Source organism: Urocitellus parryii, chromosome 4, assembly GCF_045843805.1.
Source record: "Urocitellus parryii isolate mUroPar1 chromosome 4, mUroPar1.hap1, whole genome shotgun sequence".
Classification (NCBI taxonomy): domain Eukaryota; kingdom Metazoa; phylum Chordata; class Mammalia; order Rodentia; family Sciuridae; genus Urocitellus; species Urocitellus parryii.
The window spans coordinates 34,751,895-34,771,872 of NC_135534.1; the positions used below are offsets into that span (position 1 = coordinate 34,751,895).

Here is a 19,978-nt window from a genome sequence, read left to right on the forward strand (position 1 = left end):
ATCCAAAGCATTTAGAAAAATGACAGATTTGAAATAGAATAGGAGGGGTAATTTCAATGTGAACCTTTGTGGGATCAATAAAATGTAGAAATGGACACACAACCAGAAAGAAAGCAGATCTGTCCAGGATTAGAATGGGGTATAACTGGATTTTTGTGTTATTTTCATAGGTGTATAGGGGTGTGTGTGTGTGTGTGTGTGTGTGTGTGTATGTGCGCGCGCGCGCGCGTATGAGTACACACATGGATTTAAAGTAAGCTAACCGTTAAAGTATGTTGTATAAAATTTTGTCTGTGTAAAATATGTTTCATACTTTGGACTCAGTCATTCTTGGTTAATACTTTTTTTTGTTGTTCATAAAGTTTGGGATAAAATAACCACTTGTTTCTGAACCAGGTGAATAGTTATAACTGCAGTTATATGGATTTGGTGTCCAGATTTTGTGAAGATTTTTATCTGGATTATTCCTGTTTGACTTTGGTAATCCTTGTACAGCAGGGAAGTAGAGAGGTACAAGGTTTAACAAATTTAGGAAAATTCAGGTCACCTTACCAATGCAGTGCCCACTGGGAAATTGTCTTCTCTGTAAATTTGGCACTATGACTCGCCTTCCCTGACCTTTTTATCTCTCTCTCACACTCTTGAAATTTAAACACTGTTCCTTTTATGTGGAGTGACATTATTCTGACTCTCTCTGCTTGGAGAACTACTAAACTTTTAAGGCCCAGTTAAAATATACACTCTTTTCTTGAGGACTTCCCCAAATAGAACTGATTCCTTTCATCGATACTTCTCATAGAATAACCTCAATAATGATGTCTCAGACTTACAGAGCATTTGATGAGCACTGGGCTCTTTACATGCCTATCTTAGATCAATTTTGTGTTTCTCTATCAGAATACCATAGACTGGGTTATTTATAAAGAAAAAAAATATTTCTTACAGATATGGAGGCTAGGAAGTCCAATATCAAGGTGTCTGTACCTGGTGGGAGCCTTCTTGCTGTGTCATCATCATGAAGCTGAAGACAAGCAGATGGGAAAGGGAGAAAATAAAAGAGGGCCAGACTTGTTTTTATGACATATCCTTTCTCAAGATAAGAAGCCCACCCCTGTGGTAGCGACGTTTGATCCATCAATGAGGACCTCCTAATCACTAAGTTCCTTCTCACTCTCCCTCCCCTCACATGCACATACACATGTGTACTTTCTAGTCCTATGGATCACACTTTGGTATGTATGCACTCCCAAATGAAGAGGTGAGATTCAAGATGGTCAAAAAGACATCTTGGGATCTCTGTCAAATGATCATCTTTAAAAATCAACTCTCCTACAGATGTAAAATGAGCACTTGTTCAGAATTTTACTGAACTTCTTGAGGAATGATAGAAGCAAGAAAGTTGTTAAAAGTTCCCAGGAGAACCATAAGTTTATGTGGAATACAATAATGTTGAAATAGATTTACAAATAGAGGCAGAGCAAGGGTGGAAGCCGCTTGAACCTCCACTGGACAAAATTTGTTTGCTCTATAGACAAGAATTTCCATTGCTTTCCGTTATCTACAGGTTACAAGTTGTCAAGTAGCCCTACGAATAAGGCCCAGGATCAGACAATCCCTAGAGGTTTCAGCACTGCATTCAAAGGTTGCCTACTCCAAAGTCAAATTTCCCCCTCTACCCCCAAGAAATAGTATTGTATAGCAAAGAATATAGGCTCATGGTTTAGGCAGGCAAGATCCACATCCAACTCTCAAGCTTATTGTGTGACCTTAAGTAAAGTTTGGAAAATAATACAAAAAAGTCCACACACATGTGTACATACCACACCCATGTGCACGTGCACACATACACACACACTCACACAAATATTACACAGAGATTTTGAGAGAATTGAATATAATGATATAGGAAAAGCCCGCCTGGTAGGTACACACTGCTAAATATTAGGTATTATTATTGGCAAACAGAGCAGTTATCAAGGTGTTTGACATAAGTTGTGGTTTAATACATGTACCTTGAGGAACTAAATCAGGAGTGAACACACTTTTTCCCTTTGAAAGAGTCCTGGACGTACCAACTCCAAATATGCCACTTTGGTATATCGATTATTTTGAGCTAAGGCACTTAAAAAATGTCAGATGCAGAGAGAGGCTCTCTCTGAGCTCCCCTTATCTGGCTAAAGACAGGTCCTGCAAAAGGCACTCAGTTGTCACCAGTTCCCTCCCCTGGAGTTTGAGTAACAGGGAAAATCAGCTCTTATCACAGGAAAGGAGACCAGAAGTTAACAACACCTGCAGACAAACTTGTCACAAGCTACTCTGCCTCCCATCTGTTTTCCCATGGGCCCCTTCCTCTTTTCCTACAAATCATTCCCTCTCCCCTGGTTTCCTACATTCCCCTCCCCTTTCCCCTCTGAAGACCTTATGTAGACTCCCAGATCTCACTGACTTTGGGAGTGTTCAACTTTTTTTTTTCCTGTGACCTATATTCTAAAGGTCTAGGTAGTAAATATTTCATGCTTTGCAGGCCATATGGTGTTTGTTGCAACTCTTAACTCTGCTCTAGTATCTTGAAAGCAGTCACAGACAATATTTAAACAAACCGTGTGGTTGTATTCCAGTGAAATGTTACCAAACAGGCATTGGGTGGGATTTTTCCTCTGGACTAAGGTTTGTGATGGGTGGACTCAGTGAATAGAACCGTTAATTCAAAAGCTTGGGGAGAAGGACTATTTACCAGTCACACCTGTCCGTAGACCTTGCCAATGTCACTTACCAGGAAAACTCTGGACAGGGTTTGGCCAGTGCTAACCAGAAGCTGTAACACAATGTGGTAGGTGTTATTTCCCTGTGCTATTGTTAGAAGTAAAGTGACTCCTGGAATTGCAGTCAGATCTATGCTTCATTCTCTTGTCAGCCACATACTAGTTAAGTGATCATGGGCAAGTCATCCATCATGTCTATAACTTGGATATGCCAGCCCTGTGATACTCACGGGGAAACATAAGCTATGAACTATTCTACCAAAGTAGTATTTATTTCCAGAGTGGGAAGAGAGTATTCTATGGGTTCTTCAGTTGTGTGGGATCCATGTAACTTTTATGGCTAGTTAGTGGATCAGCAAAGGGATAAAGATACAGGATGAGATAGGATAATATAAAGTATATATATTTTTTATCACCACAAAACAGTATCCAGAGAGACAAATACTGTCTAAAGTTGATTGTTTGGGATTGATTTTTGAAAGGTCATCAAATGTTGCAACCATGTTAAGTGGTCTTATAAATATGCATTTGTCTTGAAACATGTTTAAATGACTTTTCATACTTGGATAAAATGGTCTTTTTTTCTTTAATCATGACCAATTCTGTAAAAGTGAGTATATCAACTCAATCCAAAGTTGGAAGAAAATATTCAGACCATTAAGACCAACTGAAATGACCACACACTTTAAAGAAGGTCCATTAACCATGCAAATATGAAGTTACCTGCATTGGTGCTTACCTGCCCTAGTGCTGAGCGCAATTAACTAAACAATGAGGCCCCTTAACAACTACTTGTAAGCCATTAAGCCTTGGAAAATTTGGCTTTGATGAGTTGGAAAGGTAGAGAAAGATGGCATTTAGTCCCATTTTTGCAGACTTTGAGTACAAAAAAATCTTGTTTGCACAAGTCATTAGAGTTAACATTCTTCGTGAACTGTACCCTCTTCCCCCTGCAACAATTAAAAAAAACAGAATTATTTGTGTTTTTGATGTCCCTTGAGGTTCTTTCTACTGGATAGAGCTAGGTGAGGACACAGTTCAGGTGGGTCAGTGTCTGAAACAATCTACCCTTTGTTCTTGAAGTTGATTTGAAACTGTGTGCCCTGCTTTAGGACAGAGTCTGTTCTTAGATGTGTGTGTTGTATAAATGGAAGATAAAAGCCTATGCTGAGCCATCAGATGGAACGGAGCTACTTGCTAGCCCGGTGCCTTTGCCATATTGCTTAACCTGAGCCTCAGTGTTCTTGTGTGTAAGATGGGAAAAAGATGAGATCTACCCGCTGCCTCATCATTACCATTATTGTTGTTTTCTTAAAAACAAACAAACAAACAAACAAAAAAACCCCAACTCCACGTTAGTGTTCAGATTGGTGACAAAAGTGGGCATGATTTGGAGTGACAATAGACTTCGTAGTGTCGGTGTTGTGGTTCATTTCTGACTGTTCCTTTAGTCCTCCTTTACAGTATACATCTGCACGATTATTATGGTGTCTTTGGTTTTCCAGGGCCTTTCCTTCAAGTTCTTTCATTTCTCTTTTCTTTGGGATTGAGCCATGGCTTCATCATTGTATGCCTAGGGGTTTTGCAGTCAGTTCTGAGCCAGCCTTTCCTCCAGTGCTCTCTGCTGAACCCCCATCCTACATGGAGCCAAATCATTTTTCTGAAAGTCAGCTGTCGTTGTGACCCTCCTCACCTCTTGTTGGGCAGGGGAGAAAGGTGTTTCCTGGGGCTTCCAGATTCAGGCCCCACCGTCTGGCTCTCCCAGGTTTAGCTTCCGTTTGTACCAGCCTTTCAAGTCTTCTGTTCCTAGGGACTGTGCTCCAGCCACACCCAGCAAGTCTCCACGCTGGCTAAATACTTCCACACCACTCTTGTCATGGCCTGGACAGACCTTTTTTTTTCTGATTCCTAAGGCCCGTGCTTGTTTCCTTTCCAAGTCCCAGACTCATGCCTTCTCTTGCCCTTTCTTTCTGAGACCCCAGGAGTGTTGATCCATTGTCCCACTCATTTGAAGTTGACCTGCTGCCCTGGGTTCTGTGCCCAGTGTTCCCTGCCTTTCTTGGCCCACAGGCTATGCCAGGTATTTTCTCCTATATCTCACAGCACCTCAAATATTATTGATTACAACACTTTGCACATTGTTTAATAATAAATCATCCATTATGTATCACATGGACCATCTCAGACTTGTCTATACCTCTTTCCCCAGCACCTAACATCATCAATGGCCCACAGAAGGTGCTCCGTAAATGCTTGTGAATGACTGAATTGTTACCGGTTATGTTAATAAGCATGTTTTGCATACTCAATTAACAGACTTGAAGGAGTCATGCTTGTAGCTTCTTTGTCCTCCCAGAACCTACCATAGGTAGGTGCATAAGAAATGGTTGTTAATCAACTACCCGATCAACTGGATGTGTGGAATAATGGGAGCTCCGAAGACTGCGTGTGCCTTCTTTTCTCTAATTCAGGGCCATTACCCAGAATTTTAAGCTGATTAACTTGGTTGTCAAGACAGAAGAGAGAAACGTTTAACTCTGGACGGTGTATCTCCAGTGGGTTATTTATAACCCAACAATATGGCAGCTGAGGGCTTTAGTGGCTGACACAGACCGCTACCCTGATGGCTATGGAAACACCTCAAATGGCACTGGGAGGATGGTGAATTCATATTGCATGCAGTGCTCAAAGAATTGAATTGTTACCACTTAATATTCATTGAATGTCAGCACTGTACTTTTGTAGTCGGAAAAAATAGAGGAGACACACACTTCATGCAGTGGGCTTTGTTAGCTATAATTAGTTGGTGATAGAACAGTGTTGATACAGCAGTTCAGCAGTTAAAGGAAAGCAGTGCCCTTGGTACAAATGTGAGTATATTTGTACATCTGGTTCTGCTATGCTTACTATGTTTCAGCACCGGGAATGTTCTGGAGCATGACAGCTAAGCTCGGAGAATTTCATCAGCTTGTAGTTTTAGGAAAATATGAACAGCCCCATTTCTGATGTACTATAGTTCAGTAACATATTCTTTCATTTTGGTTTTGTGTGGTATCTGGAATTCTGGATTTTTTGTTTCCTTTGGTACTACATACATCTGAAAATTCCGTGTACAGACCTAAATTGTAATTTCACTTCTCATCATAAAAAGAATTCTAATTCTGATTATATTTGGATGGATCTGAATGCATTTACCTTTGCACTGTCTGGGAAAGCAGGAAATAAAATTGCAAAGCAAAAAGACATGTTTTAAGAGACTTCACAGACTGCATTGTTTCTGAAATCTTTCACCAGTGAATGGGCAGTGTATACGCCAGGTGGCTAACCATGGAACCTTGGGATCCTTGGTTTTGTCCCTCTTTCAGTATTTGAGGAACAAAGGCTAAAGTAAGGGAACTTACTTGTCCAGGGGCACACTGCTGATTGCTAATAAATATAGGAAGAGTGCAAAAGTCCTTGGACTCCACAACCAGATAAGAAAGTTTATCTGTCAGTAAAAGTTGTCCCTCTTTAGAGACCTGTTAGGAAAAGAAAATTTGGACATAGTTGTTTTTCACTTGTGACTTGACATCTCTACAAATGACAAATACATACATCTTCACCAGTGTTCTAAAAATCAAACTTATATATTTTTCCCTCCCTCAACGAAATATGCATTTCTTTTTGAGATTTTAGAGGCCTCCATTTGACTGAATAACCAACATGGCAAATTAGTTCATGACAGGAAAAACTAAACCTTGGAAATTTTGTCAATGAACTGTAGTAATTTTGAGCAGTGTCTGTAGTTATTAATGACCCCCCCCCACCAGAGTTCAGGAGATCAATTTTCTGGCACTTTGTTATAGCTAAACTCATTTTTATTCTCCAAGTGCAGAAACATTTTAGCTTTCAAAATTAAGTGGATGGAAAGAGAAGTACATTAGAAGTTAGGAAACCTGAGTTCTATTTCCAGCTCTGATTCCTTTTGTTAAAGTGAGTCTTTTTAAACCTGATCAGTTTTCCAAAGTGTGGAATATATATTATTGGTGTTAGGCAGGATGCTTTAGAGTAGACAGACCTTAAACAAAATATTAATAGTTATGTATTTATTTTGACGTGTAGTTGAAAAATGAAACCGACATGTCCAAATTATAACTGCATAGATGATATTATTCAGGGCAAAAGTAAAAATGACTTGTGTAAAATTATAACACACTTAACCCAAATTAAGTCATATTACAAGCAAGTAAGACAAAGATCACAAAGATGATATTCAACAAAGTTAAGCAGAGGATTAGATAAGGTCCCTTCTACTATAAAAATTCTGTGATTCTGTTAATGTAAGCCTGGTATTTATTTATTCATTGTTGTGCTTACAGGTTTTGCATTTTTCTTATCAGAGTATGTTTAGGTTTGATGGTTTAACATCACAAAAAAATTTTTAGCTTTTATGCTATCTAAATTTTGTGATAAGAATGAAAGCTCTCATGTTACACTGGAAGACTTTTATAGATAAAGTCAGTGGAACGCATAAGCACAACATTGGGGTTTTAAAGAGGACTATGAGATGCTAAACACATTGAAATCCTGTTAAATGTTCAGTGAGGATAATGCTTTATTTCTCACATGGAAATACAGGTTAATTGCGTGCACAAAGGGTTTTACTAAACATATGGTCTCAAGAAGAACTCCATGACGCAGGAAACCACATGATAACTTTTCTCTGAAAATCTATCAATGACACTGAATGAATGTGTTATTGCAAAAAATAACAGACATGGTCAGAAGAGAACTCCATAATGGAAGCAGTAATGTATCATATATTTTTATGGGTAATGTGTCAAGACTGAATAAATGGGAGTGGTTTATTTGTTTGAATATGCAAGGAGATACATAACCATCTGATGATCAAGCATCAAGAACAAGATTCGAGGCTTGGCACAAAACTTGGAGAATTAATTAGAAAACAGTTTAAGATGGTCACTCAGTCCTCCCCTAAGAAAATCTGCCAGCAAATCCAGCACTGTCACCTCTCCATGGCCTGGTTTAGCATTTGTCTTTGATGAATGGATCATTGGTCTATGAATTCACACAGGCCATGAATTCTGACACTGCAAATAGAAAGGTTATGACTGGTGAGGTTGTATCTAGGAGGAGATTGTCAGATTGCTGAGGGCACCAGATACCACACCACACAAGGTAAAACAAACTGTGACTGCTTAAACGGAGTAGAGAAGATTTCAAGGGGTCATTATAGGTGTTTTCAAATATTTGAAGAACTGTCACACGGAAAAGGGACGATTTCAGAGTGCAGACGTAGGAATAAGAAGTAGTTAGGGGGTGCTGGGGTTGTGGCTCAGTGGTAGAGCACTCGCCTAGCACATATGAGGCCCTGGGTTCGATTCTCAGCACCACATAAAAATAAATAAAATAAAGGGATAAAAAAAAAGAAGTAGTAAGGGGAAGAACATAATGAATTTAAAGACTGGATTATGGGTCCAGTACTGTGCTAGGTATTGTGTATGTGATCTCCCATTAATTTTTAAAAAAATATTTTTAGTTGAAGATGGACACAATGCCTTTATTTTATTTATTTTTTATGTGGTGCTGAAGATCAAACCCAGTGCTTCGCAGGTGAGGCAAGTGCTCTTCCACTGAGCTATGATCCCAGCCCTCTCATGAATTTTTGCAAAGTTCTTGAGAGTAGCTATTATTATCTTCTATTGTAGAAAGAGAGATCAAAGAAATTAAATTTTTCTATTTCTCTGATATATATAAACACTCTCACACACATTTTTCTGTGCTGGGGATTTGAACCCAGGCCCTTGAGTAGGCTAGGCAAGCCTTCTACCACTGATCCCTACACCCAATCCTGATACTGGATCACTAATATGATTTGTTAATAATGCGTGGAGTGGGATTCAGAGCCTCGCAGTCTGGCTGTAACAGTCGAACACATTTCGCCCTTGCTCTTCTGCATCTCTCTTTTTGGAATGTGCATTCTATGTCAGATCCTGTATATTGACAGTTAATATCCTCATAGTGGTGTAGCAAATTATTATTCCCATTTTACAGATGAGAAAAAAAATGAAGCTCAAAGGAATTAATAAATTTGCCCAAAGCAAATGACTCAGCCAAACTAGTTACCCAACAATTCAGGCTCCAGGCCAAGTCTTTGGGCCTTGCTCAGCTTTCCTAGAGGTGCAGAATCTAGAACAGCAACTTTCTAGCAAGTAGAACTAGCCGAACCCCAAACGGATCCTGCTGTGGGTAGGACGTGGGCTTGGGATCTCCCTTTTTCTGGAAACCTTGGAATGAAAATTTATATGCACTAGATAAGGAAGGGGTAGAGGAAATTCAAGCATCATATAAAGTGTTGAACCAGATGCCCTGTGAGGTTTTTCTTCTGCTCTGGGATTTTATAACGCCGTGTTTTCGTCTCATCTTCCCATGTCATCTTGTTTTCCCCTGGGTGTCCTCAAACGGATGTGCAAATCTCACTCTGATATTTGAATCTGGCTCTGGGGGTTAGATTGCCTCTGTAAGATATTCACTTGCTAGGATATTTGACATGATGCCTTGGGGGAAATGTTAGGTCATCTGCAAAGTCAGCGGCATAAACAGGAAGTGGTAAAGTTGTTAACTAAGGAGGAAAATGGAGTGTGAGGGTCTGCCCACAATGTGAAAAGGTGGATCTCCCTGCAGCGTCAGGGTCTCTCTTGGACATGCTCTTAGAGTGAAAATGTCTGGCTGTCTTGACTCTGTCTTTTCAAGATGTTTATCAGATGCCCATTTTGGGAGTAGTTGTTTCCCTAGGGTTGTCTCAACTTTAATGACCTCCACTGCAACTTGCCCACTCCACCAGACGTCTTATTTTCAGCTCTGAGTGTCTGTGGGAAGAAATGCCTTTCTTCCTATGACCCCAGGTGCCTTGCAGTCCTGCAGTGAGGCTCTGGCATGCTGTCCGTCTTGCCTTCTGAAACTCTGTCTCTTCCTGTGTCCTTAGTCCTTCGAGGAACAAAGTACATCAGTGTTCCAGGTTCAGGGCTTCTGTCTACATTTGGGTTTGCATGTTTATGCTCCCCACTCCCCCCAGTTCCCTATCAATCCTCTGTACATTTTCCAGGCATATAACTTTGCTTGGATGACATCATGTTGGTGGTGTGGATGGGGCAGCCAAAGCTTGCCCTGGACTCTTCATGTCATTCCAGCTCAAAGCTGAGAAGAATCACTTGCCTCCTTTTACCTGCCCCCTACTTTTATGTTGTCTGGACTTTATTTAACTGTTAATTCAGCTGGATGTTTAAATGTTTCTCTGGAGGAGGTAGGAAGGTGGGGAAGGAGGTTGAAGTGATTAAATAACTGACTGGTGTTCCCCAGAGTCTCAGAAAGTTGACTGCTCAGTATGGAGCCAAGGTGGCAAATGAGTCCTATACCATGGGATGGCTGGCTGCTCTAATGTGGGTAGAGGCATAGAGTAAGGGCCTGTTCACATGAGGGGTTTTCCATATCTGCCACTGGGGTGGGGGGGTGGTTATCCTAATTAGTTGTACATGACAGTAGAATGCACTTTGACACATTATCCATAAAAGGAGTAGAATTTCTCATTCTTTGTAGAATCACATTGGTGGTATAGTCATATAAGTGCATTAGAAACAAAACAAAACAAAACAAATAACCCAATCAATAAATTGGCTAAGGAACTGAATGGACACTTCACAGAAGAAATACAATCGATTCAACAAATATATGAAAAAATGTTCAACATCTCTAGCAATTAGAGAAATGAAAATCAAAACTAAGATTTCATCTCTGCCACCTTTTATTTAATAAATTCAAATTGATGACAGTGTTGTCCCTATAAATTGGGATAGACTCCCAAGGACTTTGATGCAGTCGCTATGCCCGTAGTTCAGCCCAATTGCAGAAGGGGAGAATTGGGTGTTGTGTCTGTGGATTACCATTAGGAGGAAAACTGGAAAATTATGACACATATGTACACACATGCATCATATTGAATTTATTCACATTTGATGGTCCAGTGATTGATTATTAAACGTCCTTTCAAATATTGTGGATTAAGTGTAAATCCTGACAATTCCATTCCATTGAACATCTTAACTTTTGGTACTGGGACATTACCTATTATTTTTTGAGGGTGGCAGCAAAGAAGAATCATTTATTCTCTGGAGAAAGTACTTTTACAAGTCAGGCGATGATTGTTGGTGAGACTGGAACCACTGAAATGGAGTGTACTCTAGTCTCCGTGACAGAGAAAGACACCAAACATTGCTACGTATAAAAACAGCATCGAGGGCTGGGGATGTGGCTCAAGCGGTAGCGCGCTCGCCTGGCATGCGTGCGGCCCGGGTTCGATCCTCAGCACCACATACAAACAAAGATGTTGTGTCCGCCGAGAACTAAAAAAAAAAAAAAAATAAAAATTAAAAAAAAAAAAAAAAAACAGCATCGAATGTAATTGGGAAGGCCTTTGGGTTACTAGCAAAGTCTCCGAGGGTTAGTGAACTTTCTCTGTGGTAGCAGCATATTAATTTATAACCTTTACAGAAAAAAGGATTATTTTTTTTGTAGACGTTAAAATCCTGATTAGACCCATCCAGTAACCCTTCACATTTTCTTCCTCCCTCCCTTCTTTTCCTTGTTCTTTCCTTCTTCTTTAATTTCCTTCTTCTCTTACAAAAATAAAACAAATTAAAAGATCAACTATTGAAAAAATGCAAGACTGTCTGGGCTTTATACCAGTGTCTTTATTTATTCACTGAAAGTGCCATTCTTAAAACAGATTATTTCTTAAAAAAAAAAAAAAAAAAAGAGGCCAGGGATGCTGGTGCATGTCAGTAATCCTCGCTACGAAGGAGGCTGAGGCAGGAGGATTACAAGTTCAAGGGCAGTTTGGGCACCTTAGCAAGACCCATCTCCAAATAAAATGAAAAGGGATGGGGTATGGCTCAGTAGCAGAGTGCTAGCTAGTGTGTGTGAGGTCCTGGGCTTTATTACTAGTACAGAACAACAACAATAACAACAAAAAAGCCTGTCAGGCAATATGTATTGGAATCTAGAGCTTTCAGTGTGTTTTCTGCTGCATGCTAACTATCCGGGGCGGGGCTGTGATATGAAATATTGTTCCTTACTTAACATTTTACTCTCTAATCTACGCATTGCATATTTGCTTCTCTTGTGACCTTCTCTTTGCATTTATAACTGCTGCTTTTCGCCCATAATCCAAAAGTAAGCAGACATTCCTACGGAGAAATTAAAGGAAGCTGTCAGTGGAGAGTTAATATAGTGAAAACATCCTTAACTCCGCTACCAACCTCTTAAATAATTAAAACTGTATGCTCCAAGAATCACATTTGCATTTCTTTACCAAGTTTATTTAGTACACTTTGTTACACTCAATTAAATGAGAATGTTCTGTTTCATTTTCTTGGCTTCGGGTTGATCACTTTGCCTTTTGATTCTTAGGCCCTGGTGTAATTTCACAGTGCTTAGGTCTCTAAAACCATACATATATTAATGTATATGTAGACACATACATACCCATTAAAAGGCGCACTTTATAGGAAATAGAATCTTTCGCCCAAGGCTCCTGAGCATTCCTTGTAACCTGAGGTGTAACTGGGACAGCAGATAAATTCATGGTATAAAGATGAGCTTGACAAAGTTCTTTTAACATCCAGTTTTGTTTTTTTTTTTTTTAAGCCTTGTTATTTGGCATCAATTTCCCTCTCCACAATTTGATTTGTGAATCTCTTAGCAAAAACAGAAAAAATACAGGTGTTGAATGGTTGTGGAAAGGAAATTAAATGTAAGTGCTGTCTCTCCGCATCTCAGTTGGCAGAGCCTGTGCAGACGGCTCTCTGTAAATTAGTTCATTGCTTAAGTTATGCATGTTTAAGAAGGAATAAATTAGTTATCCATCTCCTAATGAGTAGTGGGATCAATTGAAGCATGATGAGAGAGAAATAGCATAATTTTGCTTCCTCAGTTGGGGTTCAATATCCCCAAACTTCACTATTAATCACTCTATCAATTTCCTGGGTTATTTCTGATTCTCCAGGTAAGATATTCTTCCCTTTTAATTTTCCTACCAGGTAAGTAAGACTTTTTTTGAATTTGTCCAGTGGGGTTGTGGATGAGGGATGCTTCATACTCCCAAATGTCCCCTGTTACTGTGGGTCCTTTTGCCTCTGCATTGGTTGGTTTGGGTGTGTTCACGTAACAGTCGATATGTATGTGCGATGACAATTGCCAGGGTTCTAATATGTTTAACTGTTATGGGATCTGTTATGTCTACTTTAGGGTCGACCCCATCCCATATGACACTCCAAAACCAGCGGGCCACACGCGGTTTGTCTGCATCTCAGACACACACTCCAGAACAGATGGTATCCAGATGCCTTATGGGGACATCCTTCTCCACACAGGCGATTTCACCGAGCTGGGACTGCCCTCAGAGGTTAAGAAGTTTAATGACTGGTTAGGTAAGGAATGATTGCGTTCTGGCGGCCCCAATTAACCTTTCCCGTCCGAGTGTCACTCACTGCGTCCTAATTGAATTAGAGCACTTGGAAGCCAGCTCAGCCATTTCTCGTATGATATGCGGTGATGTCTAGCTTTAATCCAATTCTGTTAATTAAAGATGAATTTTTAGATATTTAATTTTACTGTGCATCCTTTCAGTGCCTGGCCTCGGCGGCTCTGGGGCAAAGGGATGGGAAGCTTTGAAACCGATCTCCTCTCACTCATTCTGCTTTAATGAGGGTATGCGTTGGCACACAGGAGACCTAGAATCATATTTTTAATTCACTGGCTCTGCAATCTTTCCCAGATATTAGGATCAAAGATGTACAAATGACCTAGTAGTAAGAGAACATTTCTAAGAAATGGAAGAGGATGTAACTGTCCTTATATGAAGTGAAGTTGCTCTAGCACAGTGCTGTTTAGGAGCAGCTTTTCTAAGTGTTCTCGAGGGTGCCTACGATCCCTGAAAAAAATCACATCCTGCTGTAAAACTCACCAAATCTAAAATACGAAACTGCCCTGGAACTGTGGAAAGGCACCCATGGGTTGTGGGTTCTGAAAAATATTGGGTCCTAAGTCAGGTAGTTTGCAAGTAGTATTGCAAAGCAGTCTGGGGATTATTCATATCTTTATGAGAAGATGGATCTGGAGCTGGGGTGTTGCTCAGTGATAGAGCATGTGCTTAGCATGCATCAGAGCCTGGGTCCAATCCCTGATCCATTAAAAAGAGAAAAAAAAAGGGGGGGATATTTATAAGAATTGTCTTAGGTGGGAGAAAGAAGTAAAGAAGTATAGCATTCTGAGAGCTTAGAAACTCTAAAGACACTATGGAATTATAACATGAAGAACAGAAGATTAATGTCAGGCAAAAAAGTATTAAGGAGATTCAGGCAAAAACACTAAAATGTTTCCCATCAAACTAGAGTAAGGTTTGAGAAATTTTTAAATGATTGGTTAAATGATAAGAATGTATGTGTTAAAGAGAAATAATATTCTTTAAACATGGTTAAAATATTTAAAAAAATAAACAAGCCTAATTAATAACGTAACAATTTTGGTTTTAAATGTGATGTTACAAATCAATCCAACTTATAAGCAGTTGAGTCAGAATACATACACCTTACTTTTGGCTATTTTCATTTAATAGTGTTGGTAAGATTTTAAATGGTTTTATGTAATTTTCTTATTTATCCTTTTTAATAGCAATGTGACGTTCATCTTGTTTTCTGTTTCTTAACTTTGTATGACTTTTCTACAAAAATGAACATTTACTTTGATATCAGTTTTTTCTCTGGTAACTGGCATTGAAGTGTGCATTTCCATGCGTATGTCTTTTTGCTTCCATTGACTTATTTCTTAGGATAAAACATTATGTCTGAGTTAAATTTCTAGGTCAAAGGATGTGAAATTCCTGTGGTTCTTGCTGCTTATGGCATTTTGCTTTCCAACAGCACCATGGCTGTTTCCCTGCAGTAAAACGAATGTAACGGTTTTACCAGGATCTTAGCAGTGCTGGATGTTGGGGGCTTTTCTATTTTGTGCTCTTTTATGCTCAATCTTATTTAAAACAGTAACATTTTAAATACCATCTGGCATAATCACCTCCTTTTTTAGGTGGGGCAGAAATTTAGAGAAGTTAAATGACTTTCTCAATACCATTGTAGCAGGTTTGGGTCTCTAATTTCTATCTTTTCACTTTTTTTTTTTTTTTGCCTCTGTTAAATTTGCTTTCAAGGACAATCGCCTCATTATTTTAGCCAAGTTTGTGAACTCTTCATAGTTAAAATTATTTGGGGGTGAATTTTGGGCATTTTAAGCTATTCTATGACATCTGAATCTCAACACAGATACTCAGGAGCTTAGTGGACAGTTCTTTTTCTGGAGGAAGGGAGCTGCATTGTGGAGTGTTCACAGAAACAGGAGACAAGAGACAGGTCAGATCCTGGTTATAATCTTGTTTAGACACTGACCTTGGGCAACTGAATGCACCTCTTTTCCCCTTGGTTTCCCTCTGCAGAACTAAGGATTAATACTACCTGTCTTTCTGGATTGTTGTGCAGATTAATCAGTAAATGATTGCTGCTAGTGAGTTTTTGTGGGCCATTAATAACTGAATGGAGAATGTGGTGAGTGAACCATCAACAGATATTTAAAGGATAAAAACAAGAAGAGGTCAGAGGAATTATTTAGTAGATTAGAAGTAAACACTGGGAGATTTTATAAGGCAAAAGTACTCCATAAATGGAAATGTGCCGTAACTAAGGAAATAAAATGATAAGGAAATAAAATGCTAAAGGCCAGCTGCACAGTCAGTTCCTCCTTTTCTTACGTCTCCTCTGATCTTGTGAGGCAGGGAGAAGAGACTTCAGCATGGGGTGCAGAATGAGAAACCAAAGGGAGCCCATGGGATATGGGTAGAGAAGTTGGGATCCCATCGAGAAGGCTGAGAATAGCTCACTGTTACCAGGGCAACCTCATGGTGCTCAGAGGGTGAGAAATGGTGTGTGATTACACTCTGCCACTTGGCCCAATCAGGAACCTCTCCCTAGGAAGGGGTGCTGCCAACAAGAGCTGCCAGGTAGCCTGGCAGAGCAGAGTCAGGTCAGATCATCCTAGGGCCTTACCACAATGGTACATTCAGCTCTCAGCAGCAGAGGTCTCACAGATCAGGCAGGCACTTACACTTCTGATTGATTTCCATCTTTCTACCATCTAGATGACTCTGATCATTGAAAACAACCTGGTCATAACCCAAGCTCCCCTACTTTCCCACTGGATAAATGTTTCTATTACAGGCCAGGCGCTCCTTCTTCACCTATAACATTCCTCTAAGTTGCTAATGTCAGTCCCATTTTATGGATGAGGAGCCCGAGTTCAGCAAGGTTAACTTACCCAAGGTCATTTAATAGATAAGAAGTGCAGAGAAGCTAAGAATTCTATCCAGGGTCACTCAGGCAGTAAACCCTGAGCTCTTAACTCTAAAATGTGAGTCCTCTTCTTTTATTATTCTGTGATATTCTGACTGAGTTTGAATTAAAAGAACTGATGCAGCTCCTGGGAGCTTCATGCAGAAGTTGCATAGCTATTTGGTAATGTGCTAATAGCGCATAGGTTTGAAAGATGTATTTAGGTCCTGCCCATCTTGATGCTTTCTTGACCTTCCAGCTGTAAGGCCTGAGAATCCTGCCATGAGCTCCCTGTCATACCTGGCAGGTATAACATGTAAAATTATTAATGTAAGGTACTTTATGGTATAAACTAGCACACACAGCTCAGGGCCATAAGAAGATGGAACTCAAGCCAGCTACAGACAAAGGACAGGAACGTAGAATAGCGTGTTGGGGTTATGAGCAGTTGGGAAAGTTCAGCCTTGAATTCATTAACTTTGGTAAGTTGTTTGAACTCCTGAGCTTTGATGTTCTAATCTGTAAAATGGGCATTGTAGTAAGAATGTGCCCCAAGGTTGTTGTGAGGATATACTCTGTGCTAAAGATTGCACCATTCTTAAAACAATTCTTGATCTGTGACAACTTTCAACCAATCGTACAAATGGTAACAATAAAGCCAGCATCATACACTCTGATGGGCAGAAGCTAAAAGGGGCTGACCCTGGGGATTTCAAGAGGGACTTAGGGTTGTAAGAGGGAGCACCAAAATATCTAAAATTAGAGGCTGGAAACACACTTCCCTCCTAGACAGTGACACTAACTGGATGGGAGATTACAACTGGAAGAGGCCTTGGGGTCCTTGAATTCTGCTTCCTAATTTAATAGCAGTGGAAACTGAGGCCGGAGGGATTGAATGAATTGCCCTGGGTCACTGTTGATGAATGATCAAGTTGAGACTGGAATTTGAATGGGGCAGGGAAGGGGAACACTAACACACATTGTCTGTGGGTGGTAGGGTCCCCTCCCCTGTCACATGCATCATTTCATGCAATCTTAATAATTTACAAAGTTGCTATTACGGGATTCCTTTTTACTCCCGAGGAAACAGCCCTGGTGAACGTAACTTCCTTAAGGTAATACCACAAGGAGGTGACCTCAGGGTCTGATTTTAGGTCCATCAGACAGACCCCAAACCCTAGTTTGGCGGATGGGATGGATATCCCAATAGTTCCTCCTCACAAACGATCTGCCTCTCTCTGCTGCTGTCTTTAAGGGAACCAGTCCAGGGTCAGAGAGAGAGGTAGGTGGCTTCTTATGGCCAGAGACTGCAGAAATGTGGAAAATAGACGACATTCATAAATGTTTTCCCCAAAATTCTTTTAAGAATGAGAGTTAAATGCTATATCCCATAGTCCCATTAGTATTTTAGCTCAACTCTGCTTTTTTTTTTTTTTTTTTTGTACCAGGGGTTGAACCCAAGGACCACATCTACCAGCGCGTTTTACTTATTTTTTTGAATTTTGAGACAGGGTCTCACTAGGTTGCTTATGGCCACACTAAGTTGCCGAGTCTGGCTTTGAGCCTGCGATCCTCCTGCTTCAGCATCCTGAGCCTCTGGGATTACAGGCGTGCACTACTGTGCCTAACTAACACAGCTGTCCTGTGGGTACGTCACAAATAGTCTTGGGTGAGCTGAATGAGGCCTGGCCACCCAACCATTATAGCAGTTTATTTTTTTCTTTCTTTTTATTTTTTAATCTTGGCAAAAATTTCTCCTGATCATAGGCTTGACTTAAATGTACACTTGTTATCTGTAAAGTACCTGCCTTTTAAAGTGTGATTATTTTTATTGGTTTTTTTTTTTTAAAAAAAAAAAAAAAAACCCTGAACATCAGTGGCTTCTCCTCTCACTTTGCCTGAAGGCGCATTTTGTAAGCATTTTACCGTGTTCACTTTGGCCCTGTGTTCTTCCTGCCTGTGCCTCTTTGGTATTCTTTACTGTTCACTTGACTTCATCTCCACTGTCCTCTCATTTTCAGAATACTTTGTCAGCCTTCTTCCTGATTATCCCACATAGGCTGTGGGATGTTGCACAAGGGGGCTTTAGGAGGTCTTATCCTCTGATTGCATATCCACTTCTTATTTCCAGCTTTCAATTACACCCACATCCCATTTCTTCCCATTCCCCCAATGCAGTGTGTCCTTTTCCACATCCTTGCCTTTGCAAATCCTGTTCCTGTTTCCTGGGGTGGCCTTCTCCTCCAGAACGCTCTCATCCTCTGTGACAGATTCTTTGTCATAGTTAGTCACTTCCTTGAACATGTTGGTCAGACATTGTCCCCCTTGTTATGCAATCACACTTGTCTTTCTCCCTCCCAGATAGCTCTGTGGACCTAATGGGTGCCCTTCATAACCCGGGTTCTAAGTATAGGACCTGGAACATAGTCGGTGTACACAAATATTTATTGAATCACTGAGTGAACCAATGAACATAAAGGTGCAAGACTTTTTTTCTGTTTGCAGTTTTGGCCCAAACTTTAAAATTACACAGTACTGTCTATACAGGCCCTTCCCTTCCCATTCCTTTTATCCTCAAAGAATTTATAACATCTAGTTGGCTGTTGTTAATGATTCCTATATACTGTGCAGAAATACTTAAGAAGAGTTTGTTGTTGCTGCTGTTTAGTTTCTTATATGATAATTAGAAAGACAGGGTTCTTGGGTGGTCTTCATTCAGCTGAAAGTTTATACATAACAGTCTACTCAGTCAGAAATCCCTTTTAACACAGCACCAGTGCCATGAACTTTTAATTATGGCTTTCTTTGGTCTGGATTGTCTTTTAAAAGCTCAGAGCTGCAGTTTTCCCCAGGCCAAAAGAGGAGAATGAAAATGTTTCCAAGGAAAATCTCAAGAAGAAGGTTATATATATTTGTTAGGAGCATTGTATTAGGCATGGTTATAATAGAGTGTGACTGCAACCAGCATTTCAGATTTCAGATATACAAATCAATTTTACCCCTTTCTGAAGACTGTGTTCCTTTCAGTGGTCCTGCTACCGGCCCAGAGTTTCAGAACTGGCCTTTAAGAAATAGCCTTCTCTGGCTGAGCTGTTTGTTTTATTCTTATAATATACCTGTATTATATATGCTCATTCCTGGTAACTTAGAAAATAGCAGTAAGTGAAAAGAAGAAAACCAAATGATCCATGGACAGATATAATCACTCATTTTAGTATGAGTCCTTATTAAATGTTTTCTGTAGATGCATGCATGCCCCTATACACATGCTCACAAATATCTTTTATGAAAAATAGTAATACCATTTCATAGTCTGCTTTTCATCAAAACAATATATCACGAACAATTTTCCACTTTAATAAATATGGCTAAAATACTTTCCCCCAAAAGAATACTTTTATTGTTTATAATTTATTAATTAATAATTTATAATTTATTAATACTTTTATTGCATATATTATAAAAATATAAATATATAAAATGTGCAAAGTAGAAAATACACATTCCTTTGTAATTCTATTTCTAAAAACAATTGCTATTTGGTGTGCAGTCTTTGAGAAACATTTTTACTTTCATTTCTATTTTGAATATACTCAGTAGCAGGAAATATTCAATTTTGGGGGCTCTAGTTTAATGGCTACTTTTAAAAAAGAATGGAGCAGTGCATATTATCTTATAACTAACTTTAAAAAATTGGTCCGCCATGCTTTGCGTTGGTGTAGGATTCTGTCATATGGATGTACTCTAATTTATTTAGTTTCATCTCTATTACTGGACACCTGAGAT

The 19,978-nt window shown here is 39.6% G+C and overlaps 1 protein-coding gene across 8 annotated transcripts in view; it reads left to right on the forward strand.

Annotated features, from left to right (window-relative positions):
- The window catches only part of Mpped2 (metallophosphoesterase domain containing 2), a 171,555-nt gene that overhangs the window by 34,562 nt on the left and 117,015 nt on the right, over window positions 1–19,978 (forward strand). For 7 of the 8 annotated variants that reach the window (XM_026404332.2, XM_026404373.2, XM_077797495.1 and 4 more), the window contains one exon: window positions 13,065–13,246. In XM_026404332.2, coding sequence (XP_026260117.1) covers window positions 13,065–13,246 — 182 coding nt within the window. Of the gene's footprint in view, window positions 1–13,064; window positions 13,247–19,978 lie in introns of those variants that run through there. The other variant, XM_077797496.1, reaches the window with a different exon arrangement.